Below are 13,611 nucleotides of genomic sequence, written 5' to 3'. Positions count from 1 at the left end.
TCTTTGCATAGATAGCATTTCACTGTATGGATATTATATTTTTCACTAAGATTTCTTGGGGATAAGGAGGTTACATCATCCAAAATCTTTGTCTATTTCTATGATTGTAACAAAATATCTTTGACTGGGAACTTGTGAACAGCCAAAATTCTATTTCTCTGGAGACTCTGAAGTCCAAGATCAAGGCACCAGCAGACTCAGTGTCTCATTAGAGCTGTTTCCTGGTTCATGGATGGTCCCTTCTTGCTGTCTCCTCACATGATAGAAGGGGCAATGGATCTCTCAAGCTTCTTGTAAGGGCACTCATCCCATTCCTGAGGCTGTACCCTCAAGACCTAATGGCTTCCTAAATACCACCCCCTAATGCCATCACCTTGGGGGTTAGGACTCTAACATATGAGTGTGGGCGATGAGGAGGCGACAAACATCCAAACCACAGCACTCAGTATTCATAAGACCCTCTTTTAAGCCTAATTTAAACACTGGATGAGCCTTTATTGCCACTGTCCAAATTTCTGCCTCCCCTTCCCTCTCCTCCAATCCTCAGAGAAAGCTCACTGCCTCTCTCCTCATTCACCCTGCTGAGGACCCAATTACTCTTGCTCCTGAATTGGTCTCTTTTGGCATCTTCAGCCATCACCCAGAAGGGGGCGTACACATTTGCCCTCAAACGGAGAGCACATCAGAGGCATCTGAAGGGTTGATGTAGCATGGAGTTTTGGGTCCCTCCTCAGAGTTTCTGATTCCATGTAAGTCTTGGGTAGGCCCAGCGATTTGCACCTCTAACAAGCTCCCCAGTGATGGCAAGGATATAAGTCCAAGGGCCACCCTCTAAGAACTGCACATACAGCCCAAGTCCTTTGACACCAAATCTTAAAGTTTCCTCCTCCTCCTTGGAAGACATATTATAAATACCTCCCACCCCATATCATACTGTGCTCATTGAGGGGTGGGGAGAGAGAGTGCACCAGTGCTCACCTGCCTCAACCTCTCACCAGGTGGTCAAGATGATGATTGTGGTGGTGTGCACCTTCGCCATCTGCTGGCTGCCCTTCCACATCTTTTTCCTCCTGCCCTACATCAACCCGGATCTCTACCTGAAGAAGTTTATCCAACAGGTCTACCTGGCCATCATGTGGCTGGCCATGAGCTCCACTATGTACAATCCCATCATCTACTGCTGCCTCAATGACAGGTGAGGAATCCAACCCACACCCTTCCCAGAGGCCACAACCTAGGTAACCACCCTAAATGGGAACAGCTGGCTGTAAGACAAGAGGAAGAGATAGGGACGGCTGGTTATGGCTGTTCAAGAATCAGCATGAGAGGGACTGATTTTCACTTGTTTTCCAAGAGGAACCACAGCTCCATACTTTTGTGTGACATCATCTGATCTTTAAATAGATACTGGCAACTAAATTGAATCAAATTACAAAAGCCCTGTGATAGGTGCACGTAAGGCAGCCTGCCAGCTGGATCTTCTTCCCATCTCACCATACAATTTGGGCAGCATTCCCCAGTCTAATCTAGCATTTTTGGCAGGACACTACCTGCTTTTACATGGTTAGATAGGCTGGGGAACAGCCATTCTCTCACCAGAAACCAATCTTAGATAAATGGGAGAAGGAAGAGCCACCAGGAATGGTACTTATCAGTAGGTAATCCACTGTGTCATGCAGAGGGTTGCCAAGGGGACCTGGGATGCCAGGCTACAGCACAGTCTATCATCCAGAGAGGCACTCCAGCTCTATTCAGAGAGGAAGAGAATGAAAATATTGATGTAGTCTTTCTATCATCAGTCATCAGTCTGGGGTGATCCTTCTGTGAATCAGGTATCAATGTGGTACTGAGTCTGTGAAAAAAAACAGACTTGAATTGCCAAAATGACTTCTGTTAACCTAATTCACACATTCATCCTTCTTCTAAGACTCTGTCTATCTGCTTAAAATTTTGGGACAAATCTTCTTATACATCTTTAAGTAATGGAAGATTTTCCCTGTTTAAAAATCAAGGATTCCAAATGGCAGGTACAGAAAGAACTGCAAAATAAATAATTAATTTAAAAAATAATAAAAAGCAAGAGCCACCTCTGCTGCATGGCCCGGCCCAAACTATGGGCCTCTCTGGAGTCGTGCCATTTCCAGCAGGTGCCACTGATTTCCTCTGACACAGCGCCAGGAGGGTAGCCACATGGGCAACCCTGAGCACACACACCCCCCAGCAATTAGATCCCCTGATTGAGCCAGTCCTTGGACAAACTCTGCAGAGGCATGGCGGGCTATAAAGGGTGGTGATTGATCCTATTATGTTCCTGATTGTATTGATAGGGATAAAGGATGGGGATTGATTTGATGAGTTGTTTTCTCAATTATGAAAATGAGAATGTCTATAAGTCATTAGAGAATCAAAGACTGGGATGCAACGATATCAGGAAGATTTAATGACACAGAGATTGAATCAAGGACAACCCAACCACAAAAATAAAGATGAGAAAACACTAAAGCAAGACACAAAGAGAGACTTCCAGTCCACCAATGGCAAACAGTACAGCAAAGGAGGATGAAAAATAAGATAGTGAACCTCCAGGACACTCAGAACTCAGAGCATAGGAAGTAAAAAAAACTGATCAATCATGCTTTAGAAAAATTCAAAACAGAAATTATTTCCCAGATAACCATAGAGATGGTGAGTAAAATTAAAGACATGATTCGAGACTCCAGAACAGAAAATGACAAAAACATAGATGAGCTTAGGTACATAATAGAAACCATGAAGGCCCAGAATAAGAAAAAATGGAAACAATGAACACCAAACATAGGAAAGAAATGGAATCCATTAAACAGATTCAAACAGATATCCAAGAGATTAAAAACTCTATTGAAAGTGTATGCAACAGAATAAAAGATTGCAAAGACAGAATCTCAGATATAGAAGATAGAATAGCAGACAGTGGCCATGAAAAGAGAGGTCTCTTAAAAACAGTAAGGGAGCATGAGAAATCGATCCAACAACTCCTAGATGATGCAAAGAAGAATAACATAAGACTGATAGGAATCCATGAAGTACCAGGAGAAAAGTCAAATGACTTAAAAAAGCTGTTCAAAGAATTAATGACTGAAAACTTCCCAAACAGAGGGAAAGAAGTAGACATACAGATAAGTGAGGCATATAGGACACCAACTAGCCACGATCAAAAAAAAAAAAAATTACACCTAGACATATAATAATCAAGATCCCAGAAACCCAACAGAAGAACAAAATACTACAAGTAGTAAGAGAAAAGAAACAAATCACATGCAAAGGAAAGCCCATCAGAATCACAGTAGACTTTTCAACACAAACCCTCAGGTCAAGGACAGCCTGGAATGAGGTATGTCAAGTCCTAAAAGAAAACAACCTACAACCAATACTGATGTATCCTGCAAAACTCTCTTTCAAAATGGATGGAGAAATAAGATACTTCCATGACAAAGAACACTTGAGAAACTTCATGAATACTAAACCAGCACTACAAAGAATTTTAAACAATATCCGAGAAAGATAATGAAGATCACAACACCAGGAGGCCCAACAGAGCAAATCAAATAGCCAAGGCAATAAACTAAAAGGAGAGGACAAAAAATGAAAAGAGTCAATAAAAGGACAATAACATGGCAATAATAAGTCAGGACATATCAGTTATAACTATCAATGTCAATGTCCTCAATTCACCAATCAAGAGAAATAGACTGGCAGAAGGGATTAAGAAACAAAATCCAACAATATGTTGTATACGAGAAACATACCTAGTGCAAAAAGAAGCCCATAGACTGAAAGTGAAAGGATGGAAAACAATTCTCCACACAACAGGAGGCCAGAAAAAATCAGGGGTAGAAATCTTATTCGCAGACAAAGCAAACTTCAAACCAAAACTGATTAAGAGAGACAAAGAATGCCACTACATCCTTGTAAAGGGAACAATCCAAAAGGAAGAAATGACAATCATAAATGTGTATGCACCAAATATAAATGCCCCCAACTATATCAAACAAATATTAAGTAACATGAAAAACCAAATAACCACTAATACAATTGTAGTGGGGGATCTGAATACCCCACTATCGCAAATAGACAGATCATCTAGGCAAAAAATCAACAAGGAAATATTAGAACTGAACCAAACTTTGAAAGCATGGAATTATTAGATGTCTACACAGTGTTCCACCCCACAAAATCAGAATATACATTGTTTTCAGCTGCACATGGGTCATTCTCCAAGATAGATCACTTACAAGCTCACAAAACAGGTTTGAATAAATGCAAAAGAATTGAAGTTATTCCCTGTATATTATCAGATCACAGTGCAATAAAGCTGGAGATCAATGGCATAAGAAACTGTAGGAACTTCACAAACACATGGAAATTGATCAACACTCTCCTGAACAATCAATGGATCACAGAGGAAATTAAAGAAGAAATCAGACAGTTTTTACAAATAAACAAAAATGCCAATACAACATACAGGAATCTAAGGGACACAATGAAAGCAGTTCTACATGGAAAATTCATACCACTGAATGCCCACATTAGGAAAACAGAGCAAGCTCAAATAAACAATCTAACGATGACTCTTAGACTCCTAGAAAAACAAGAGCAAGAAAAACCCAAAGCTCTAACAAGAGAGGAAATTATAAAGATTAGAGCAGAAATCAATACAATGGAAACTAAGAAAATGATACAAAAAATAAATGAATTGAAGAGTTGGTTTTTTGAAAGAATAAATAAAATTGATAAACCCTTAGCAAACCTTATCAAAAAAAGGAAGAAAAAGGCTCAGATTCATGCAATCAGGAATGAAAAAGGTGAAGTCACAACACATCCCACAGAAATCCAGAGGATCATTAATACATACTATGAGAACCTATACTCTAATAAAAAGGAAAACACAAAAGAAATGGACAGATTTCTAGATACTTATGAATTACCAAAGTTGAAAGAAGAAGATAAAAACATTTTAAACACTCCAAACACAATCAGTGAAATTGAAAATGTAATTAAAAACTTACCAACAAAGAAAAGCCCAGGTCCTGATGGATTCACTGCTGAATTTTACAAGACATTTAGAGAAGATCTACTGCCATTACTCTTCAAACTTTTCAATGAAATTGAAAGAGAAGCAATACTTCCAAATTCATTCCTGGAAGCAAATATCACTTTGATTCCCAAACCTGGGAAAGATGTAACTAAAAAAGAGAACTACAGGCCAATCTCCTTAATGAATATAGATGCAAAAATCGTTAATAAAAAACTAGCAAACAGAATACAGAGGATCATTAAGAACATCACACATCATGACCAAGTCAGATTTATTCCAGGGATGCAAGGATGGTTCAACATATGTAAATCAATAAATATAATGCACTATATTAACAAAGTCAAGGACAAGAACCACATGATCCTCTCGATAGATGCAGAAAAAGCATTTGACAAAATTCAACACCCATTCATGATAAAAACTCTGCAAAAAATTGGAATAGATGGTCTATGCCTCAACTTAATAAAGACTATCTATGAAAAACCAACAGCCAACATCATATTAAATGGCCAAAAACTGAAAACCTTCACGTTAAAATCAGGAACAAGACAAGGATGCCTACTATCACCACTCCTCTTTGACATATTTCTGGAAAAATTAGCCATAGCAATTAGACAAGAGAAAGAAATTAAAGCAATAAAGATAGGAAAGGAAGAAGTTAAACTGTCATTATTTGCTGATGATATGATACTCTACATTGAAGACCCAAAAACTCCACCAAAAGACTTCTCAACTTAATTGACACTTTTAGCAGAGTAGATGGATACATGGTCAACACCCAAAAATCAATAGCCTTCTTGTACACAAATAACAGACTCACTGAGAAAGAAATTAGAGAAATAATTCCTTTCACAATAGCACCCCAAAAAATGAAGTATCGGGGATTCAGTCTAACAAAAGAAGCAAAAGACCTCTACACTGAAAACTTCAGAACTCTGAAAAAAGAGATCAAGGAGGATATAAGAAAATGGAAAGATGTCCCCTGCTCCTGGGTAGGAAGAATCAACATAGTGAAAATGGCCATACTACCAAAACTGCTATACAGATTCAATGCAATGCCAATTGAAATCCCAACACTATACTTCAGGAAACTAGAAAGAAGAATCCAAAAATTCACTGGGAACCATAAGAGATCTAGAATACCAAAAGCCATCCTAGGCAACAGACCCATGGCAGTGGGTATAACAATTCCCAATTTGAAACCATACTACAAAGCCACTGTGATAAAAACATCATGGTACTAGCAAAGAAACAGACCTGAGGATCAGTGGAACAGATTGGAAGTCTCAAAAACAACTCCAGGTGCACTCAGCTACCTCATCTTTGACAAAGGAGCTGACAGTCCCCACTGGAGGAAAGATAGCCTCTTTAATAAATGGTGTTGGAGAAACTGGATCTCAACCTGCAAAAGATTAAAACTAGACCCTTATCTATCACCATGCACTAAATTAAAATCCAAGTGGATTAAAGATCTAAATATTAAAACAGAAACACTAAACTTGCTGGAAGATAAGTTAGGCAGAACTCTGGAAGACATTGGCATAGGAAAAGACTTTATGAACAAATCCTCAGTAGCACGGGAACTAGCAGATAGAATCAACAACTGGGATCTCATCTTATTAAAAAGCTGCTACACCACAAAAAAACCATCAACAGAACTAAGAGACAACCTACAATGTGGGAAAACCTTTTTACCAGCCGCTCCTCAGACAAACAGCCCCCCCAAATATAAAGACCCAATTCTAAAATGGGCATCTGAAATGAACAGACATTTCTCAGACAAAGAAATAAAAACAGCAAGTAAATATATGAAAAAATGCTCCACATCACTGGTCATTCGAGAGATGCAGATGAAAACAACACTGAGATTTCACCTCACCCCACAAAGAATGGCTGCTATCAAGAAATCACACACTATCAAATGTTGGCATAGTTGTGAGGAGAAAGGAACCCTCCCTTCTCCATTGTTGGTGGGAGTGCAGACTGGTGCAACCACTATGGAAGTCAATATGGAGATACACCTCAAAGAACTAGGATTAGAGATTCCATTTGACCCAGCTATCCCTCTGTTGAGTATCTTTCCAAAAGAATTGAAAGTATCATACCACAGTGATATATGCACACCCATGTTTATAGCAGCAGTTTGTAATAGCTAAAACTTGGAAATAGTCCATTTGCCCATCAGTTGGAAACTGGATAAAGAAGATGTGATTTTTCTATTAAATGGAATACTACTCAGCCATAAAGAATGAGAAAGTAGATTCATTCATAGGTAAATGGGTACATTTTGAGGATATACTCCTAAGTGAAATAAATAAGTCACACATATGCAAATACCAAATAGTTTCTCTCATGTGAAAAACTAAAATAGTACTCAAGATCCTAATGGGACAATTAGCTACATGAAATAGGAAGAAAAGGACCAAAGGTGTAGGGACAGTGAGAGGGATAGGGAAAGGGGAACAAAGGAAAAGGAAAAAAATATGAGAAATGTACAAATGGAATTAAAGTGTTTGAAGGTGGGGAGGGGAGGAGGGGGTGAAGGGAGAGTGGGGGGACAAGGGGATAAAATGAGAACCAAGACCTGGCATGTAAAGGTACAAGATCCCAGTAATGAATGTAACTGTACTGTGTACCTAGAATGTACCAATAAATTCAATTTTTTTAAAAAAAATTTAATTAATTAATAATAAAAAGCAGGGAAACTGAGGCATGCTAAAAGGACACAAATGGAAGAAAGTTTTATTGCAGTAAGTGGGCCCTTTAAGAGAAAGGTCTGAGAGTCAGTATGTGTTTTTACAAGACATCAGCCTGGTAACTATCACAGTAAGGTACACACAGAAAACTCCTGGTGAGTGTTTTTGTTAATGATGAATTGATCCAGTCTTCTGACCCCACACCAGCGGAGGCAGCATAATCCAGGGACCACAATCAGGAAAGACACGTATTTCACATTGGTTCTAGTCTTGGACTTGACCTTGATAAATTACCTTGACCTTTTTGACCACAGCATCTCCAGATGTTTGTTAGTTAATTTAAAACACAATGACAGAGAGTTATGCTTGAGTGTGCCCTGCAGAACTGACACAGTGGTGGGAAAAGCCTGGGAGCAGGCCATCCCAAGGGTCACCTCTCCATCTGCTCTCTCTCCAGGTTCCGCTTGGGCTTCAAGCATGCCTTCCGGTGCTGCCCCTTTATCAGCGCTGGTGACTATGAAGGCCTTGAAATGAAGTCCACTCGGTATCTCCAGACCCAGGGTAGTGTCTACAAAGTCAGCCGCCTGGAGACCACCATCTCCACAGTGGTGGGGGCCCACGAGGAGGATCCCGAGGAAGGTCCCAAGGCCACACCTTCATCCCTGGACCTGACCTCCAATGGCTCCTCACGTAGCAACTCCAAGACCATGGCAGAGAGCTCCAGCTTCTACTCTAACATGCTATCCTAGGCAATGGGCCACCAGCAGGTGCAGCCTTGGTCACCTCCGTCCTACTTCATTCATGCATGGATACTTCTTTGATTTGGAAAATGTCAGAAACACCCTAAAACTGGAGCCTTTGAAAGGGTCAGGATGGTTTAGAAAAAAACATTTCATCCTGAAATCAATCCGGATTTGTCCGTGGCATTGTCATCCCCGTACTGTGTAACCTAAGACAAATAATTGAACGTCTCTGTTTGTAAAATAAGGAGGTTGAACTAGATTTTTCTCTATGATTCAGTCCATGATTCTAAAAGTGACTTGGACAGCATGTGTGTGCTTATTTCAGGGTGAATTCTGCAGCACAATAGCAGACCCAAGAGTTCTGTTTGCCTGGAGCCTTTGTCTTACTCAGTAAAGTCATTCTGAGCCATCCTCAGATTAGCTTCCTTCAGCTGGTAGTTCACATCACTCCAGCCTTCACTTGACAGGGTGAACAAAAGAATGTGCCGCATATATTCTGCATGAAAGATCTAACTTCATCTTTTAAGCATCTGCGAAAAAAAAATATGTCTGCCCCTATTTAATATCTCAATATTTCATTCAGTTCATTTAAACATGATGGAATTGAGAGCCTCAGGCTCTTCTGCATTATGTCCCCAGAGGCCACCCTGAACGATCAGGGCCAGCAGAATGTATCTACTGATGCCAGCTAATGTCTTTTCTGACCAAGAATCAGGAGGCACTTGACAGGCTTAATCTATCTGAGCTTCGGTCCTTGTGTATGAAAACAGTGGGGCTGAACTAAATCATCTAAGTGTCCCCTAGAATCTGAATGTTCTATAGTTCAATAATCCTATACATTTTTGTTTCTTTGTTTGTTTCACCAAAACATGGTAGCCATAAAGTACAAGCAGTGACACCCATTTCCTGGAGAGACAGCAACTGATAAAACATGTAAATATCCATCTCAGACATTCTCCCCTTTACCCTAAAACCCTGAGTACATTCCTCCTGCCAAAAGAGCTTGGCCTTGGGTAGAGCAGAGGGCTTCATAACAAAGCCTGCACCTCTCCAGCAAGCTTGTACAGGTGAACAGCTTGAGAACACCACTGAGGAAGACCAGCATTCAGACTTCCTGCCCTGGCTTCTCAGTATCTTAGGGCAAAGGCACTAACCCAGATTCTTATCTTTGTGCTAGCATAAGCCATGGGCTCAGAAACCTGTAGAGTGAGACTGCTACACCCTGCAACTGCACTTTTGGGAAGAGGCACCATGCATCTTCCCTCAGTCTCTGAGTGGCTTCTTCCTGTCCCATAACTCTGCTGGTCTCCCTAAAGGGTAGTCAATCTGCCAAGAACATGAGCTAAAAAGGCTTCCTGTCCCAATATAGCCTTGGGGTCTCCAGCAGGTGAACATGCAGTTTCTTCCTGTCTCCCAGATCTGTGTCTTGTCCAGATGTGGCCAGAAGCAAAAGCTTCATATATCTATGAATGCCCTCCTCATGGTTTGAATACTGGATGCATCCATAATGTTAAGGGGAGAACAATGCCACCTAGTGGGTTTGCAGGCTCTACCAGCCCAATTGGTTCTAACCCTGCAAGAGAATCACACACCTAGTGGAAGGTATATAAAAATAGTATATGCCAGGAAAAAAAAAAACAAAAACTTGAGGACCATTTTGTGCAAAGCAGTAAGGGATATATCAAATAAACAAAGGAAAGCCATATGGATGTAGATGTCTGAATGGAAAACTAAATTTACGGACAACAAAATTCCATGCCCAAAGTTTTAGTCACACTTCCAATAGAGAATTGTGCCATATGTGGATGTTGGGAATCGACATGATCCTGAGAAGTACTCAGAAAGAAGGTATACAGAGATGGGGACATCCAACCTACAGGGAAGAACTGAATTGAACTGAAAAGAATAGAGTTGAATTCAACAAGGATTCATTAAGCTTTGCTCCAGACTGAGGCCTGAGCCAGGGACACACAACTACTGCCACTGTGGATGAGCTCACTGGACCTGCCACTCCTAACTTACCGGTCCTAGCGAATCCAGCTGCATAGGAGGAATGAAGACATCTGAGAAGCAGATTCTTCTCAGGGTAATGAAGCCAAAGACTGATACCTTCTGAGAGTCCTTGCAGTGAGAGTTCTCTGAGACATTCCAAAGGGAGCCACCAGTCAGTCCAATGGACCTAAAGAGATATAGCTGAACAGTATCATCATTGTGCATAATAACAGGGTGTGTGGAATGGTTCTAAGCAGCTTTGAGTGCAACAAAACAAAACATCAGAGAGTGCCAGCAGGCCTTCTATTGCCCCACACTGCAATATCTATTTAATTCATAGAAATGTTGTCAGGTCTCAGTGTGTGAGGCACACCATGATTTGCACTGTGCATGGATTTCATTCTTAGTATATAGAGACGTGTTGCCTGTGTTTATGTCTTCTGTGTGTTTCCTTGGTATACTGTCCTATAGTAACAGAATGAGAGACATCATGGGGCTATCTCTGTTCTATTACTTCCAAAATGTGGAATTCGGCTGCTGTCAGTGTGTTGTGTTGTGGCAATCTCCTCTCAATCATTGTTCTTTCTCAGGAGGGAGCTCTGGTTTCTATCATGTACTCACAGTAATTGGGAGGTATTGAGGGGATTTTATAGGAGGAACTAGAGAACAAGAGCCCTTGTCCTCCTCAATCCCTGGCAGAATGTTAAGACCTAGGACTTAGTGGAATCCTAGGGGAAAGGGACTGAAGAGGTCCTTTCACTGCCTTGATTTTAGAGGAGATGAGTGGAAAGGGGGCATTCCTGAGGCTGCTGTGTTTTTCAGCCTGAGATCCTAGAAAGAATCTCTATACAGAAAATAAAGTATGTTTTTCACCATCTCATGCCTTTGTCTCTTCTCTAGGAAACAGAAACTCTATAGGTGGCTGGATAGGATAATGCTGGGAACCCACATCATTTGTATAGCTGGAAGAGTGAAAATCGATGGAGCATCCAGGAAATTCCAAATTCTGTGACCATATGGGATCTGGGAAGTGTTTCCAGGCTGAGATTTGAGAAGTTGAGATGGGATTTTGTGAGGTAACCAGCAATGTCACTTGTGGTTAGAGCTGTTTTGGTTCAGGCTGTCCAAGAAGCAGATACCAAGGCAGAATCAGAAGTGCAAGAGATTTCCTAGGTGATTAAAGGGTAGATATCCTGGAAAGGATAGAGGGATCAAATGAAAAGTCCCAGGCTGCATGGCAGCTCATTGGTGGGCCCAACAATGCTCAGACACTACCCAGAGAAATTGACCAAGCCTTGCATTTCACCACAGTTTGCTGCTGGGGGGAGCTCTCTGGGGACAGTGGTTTGCCCTTGAACTCTGTGGTGGAGCCGAAAGCACTGTAGCTGCAGGCCATCAGATGATCACAGTCCTCAGCACCCATTTTCCCACCTCAGCTTTGGTTCAGTCCTCTGTGTTCAAAAACACATGGGGAAGCCCTGGCTCGTTGGACATGTCAGTAGTAATCACAGGAGCCCAGCAACTTGCTCCTGTTCCTGGGCCACCTGCACCCTCTGTGTCACCTACACAGCCTGGGGCTTCTCACCCCTCAGGCAGCACCAGCAAGAGAGCAATGAGAAGCTTCTAACAGAACGTTGGTGACAAGGATTGTAAAGGTTCTGGAAGAAGGAGTGCAAGGTAAGCATAGACAGCTATCTGCAATAGTACTGCAAACCAATAATAAAGACATTTCTATTTAAATTAAGGCATCTTATATGGGGTTCCTGTATATGCTTTAAGTCAATAAGTCACCTTCAAGATTCTTATAAATTATATATGAAACACACAGGTGATAAATAATACAATTAAACCTAAATCTCCTCAAAACAAATCATTAGCTCTCTACTCCTCAGAAAGAGGAGACATTAAGCTGCTTACAGGAAAAAGATAAGGAGCCTTGAGACCTTCCAAGTACAGTAAGAAGCAGATGAGCCTAGGAAGAACCACACTGGCTGCTGAGAAGCAGAAAACAGCCTCAGATTTTAATTCCAATCAGACACTCAGATGAGTGAAAGCTGTAGAATGCCATTACAAATACTCGTGGAAGTAAAAACATCAAATTCATGATGGAGTATGCTCTCTTCTCCATGGAAAGATGGGTATTTGTTAGCTAAGGAAAGGAACAGCTGCCACTTAGGTATAGGTCAACAAATAATAAAAGATGCGGAGTACGGACATCCTGTGGAACATAAAGATGTTTGCATTTATTCCTGGCCACATGTGATCTGCAAGTAACTAGAGGTGCCTAAAGCCATCTGGTTTTGGTAATACTCCCCCCTTGCTGCCTCAAACCCCTTTCATAAATAGAGTGTACATGTGTGATGTGAGTGACCTCCCCAACTCTGGAACCCAAGAACAATACTTCAAGTCATGACCCCGAAGCAGAGGTTGGGAAGATACAGATGAATAGAGAATGTTCCACTCCATCTTCAAGCATGAAGGGAGCAGCTGATCATAGACCTTGCTTCCCAAACCTCCAAAGGCATTGCTCTGAGATACCATCATTTATTTCTGCCCAGTTCAGGAAAACAGAAGGGAGAGGGAAGAAGAGGCTATGATACATCATATCTCTCAACATACAGGGGTTGTGAACTTCTGGTTCTGGCTTCTCTCTCAAGTGATGCAGCTTGAATAGAGAAGAGTTTGCTAATTAGAAACCAGTGACTAAAAGATGTTAGCCATGATGTGAAGGCAACTGGCCAGCAGCCCTCTCCCTGTCCCGGGTATGTTAGTAGTGTGTATTCTGCTCTTTGGATTTTCATTCAGACAGATTCTGGTCTAGGTTCTCTGCCTTGTGTATGTGTGTCTCCTGTCTTATTTTTATTTCCCATTCCAATTTTCTCCATTCTTTAATCCAATCTGGCATCAATATTTTGGAAGCCATCACCTCCTGACACGTTCCCTGCTGAAATCTCTAGGTTTTACCTTCCTGCTGCACTAATCAATAAGGGGCTTGGTATGTGCTACAGACTGTATGTTTGTGTCCCATCAATTTCATGTGCTGAAACTCTAACCAAACCCTCCATGTAATGGTATTAGAACATAGGGCTTAAAGAGGTGATTAGGC

General features: G+C 41.2%; 1 protein-coding gene across 1 annotated transcript in view; it reads left to right on the top strand.

The window, feature by feature from the left end:
* The window catches only part of Tacr1 (tachykinin receptor 1), a 165,373-nt gene extending 154,018 nt beyond the window's left edge, over positions 1–11,355 (top strand). The window contains exons 4-5 of the mRNA XM_010631601.2: positions 999–1,195; positions 8,228–11,355. Coding sequence (XP_010629903.1) covers positions 999–1,195; positions 8,228–8,519 — 489 coding nt within the window. The 3' untranslated portion in view covers positions 8,520–11,355. The remainder of the gene's footprint in view (positions 1–998; positions 1,196–8,227) is intronic.
* The last annotated feature ends 2,256 nt before the right edge of the window (positions 11,356–13,611 follow it).

The sequence above is a fragment of the Fukomys damarensis genome, unplaced genomic scaffold (assembly GCF_012274545.1).
Source record: "Fukomys damarensis isolate Sample0158 unplaced genomic scaffold, DMR_v1.0_HiC HiC_scaffold_2, whole genome shotgun sequence".
Taxonomy (NCBI): domain Eukaryota; kingdom Metazoa; phylum Chordata; class Mammalia; order Rodentia; family Bathyergidae; genus Fukomys; species Fukomys damarensis.
This window is presented reverse-complemented; position numbering and strand designations above follow the sequence as displayed.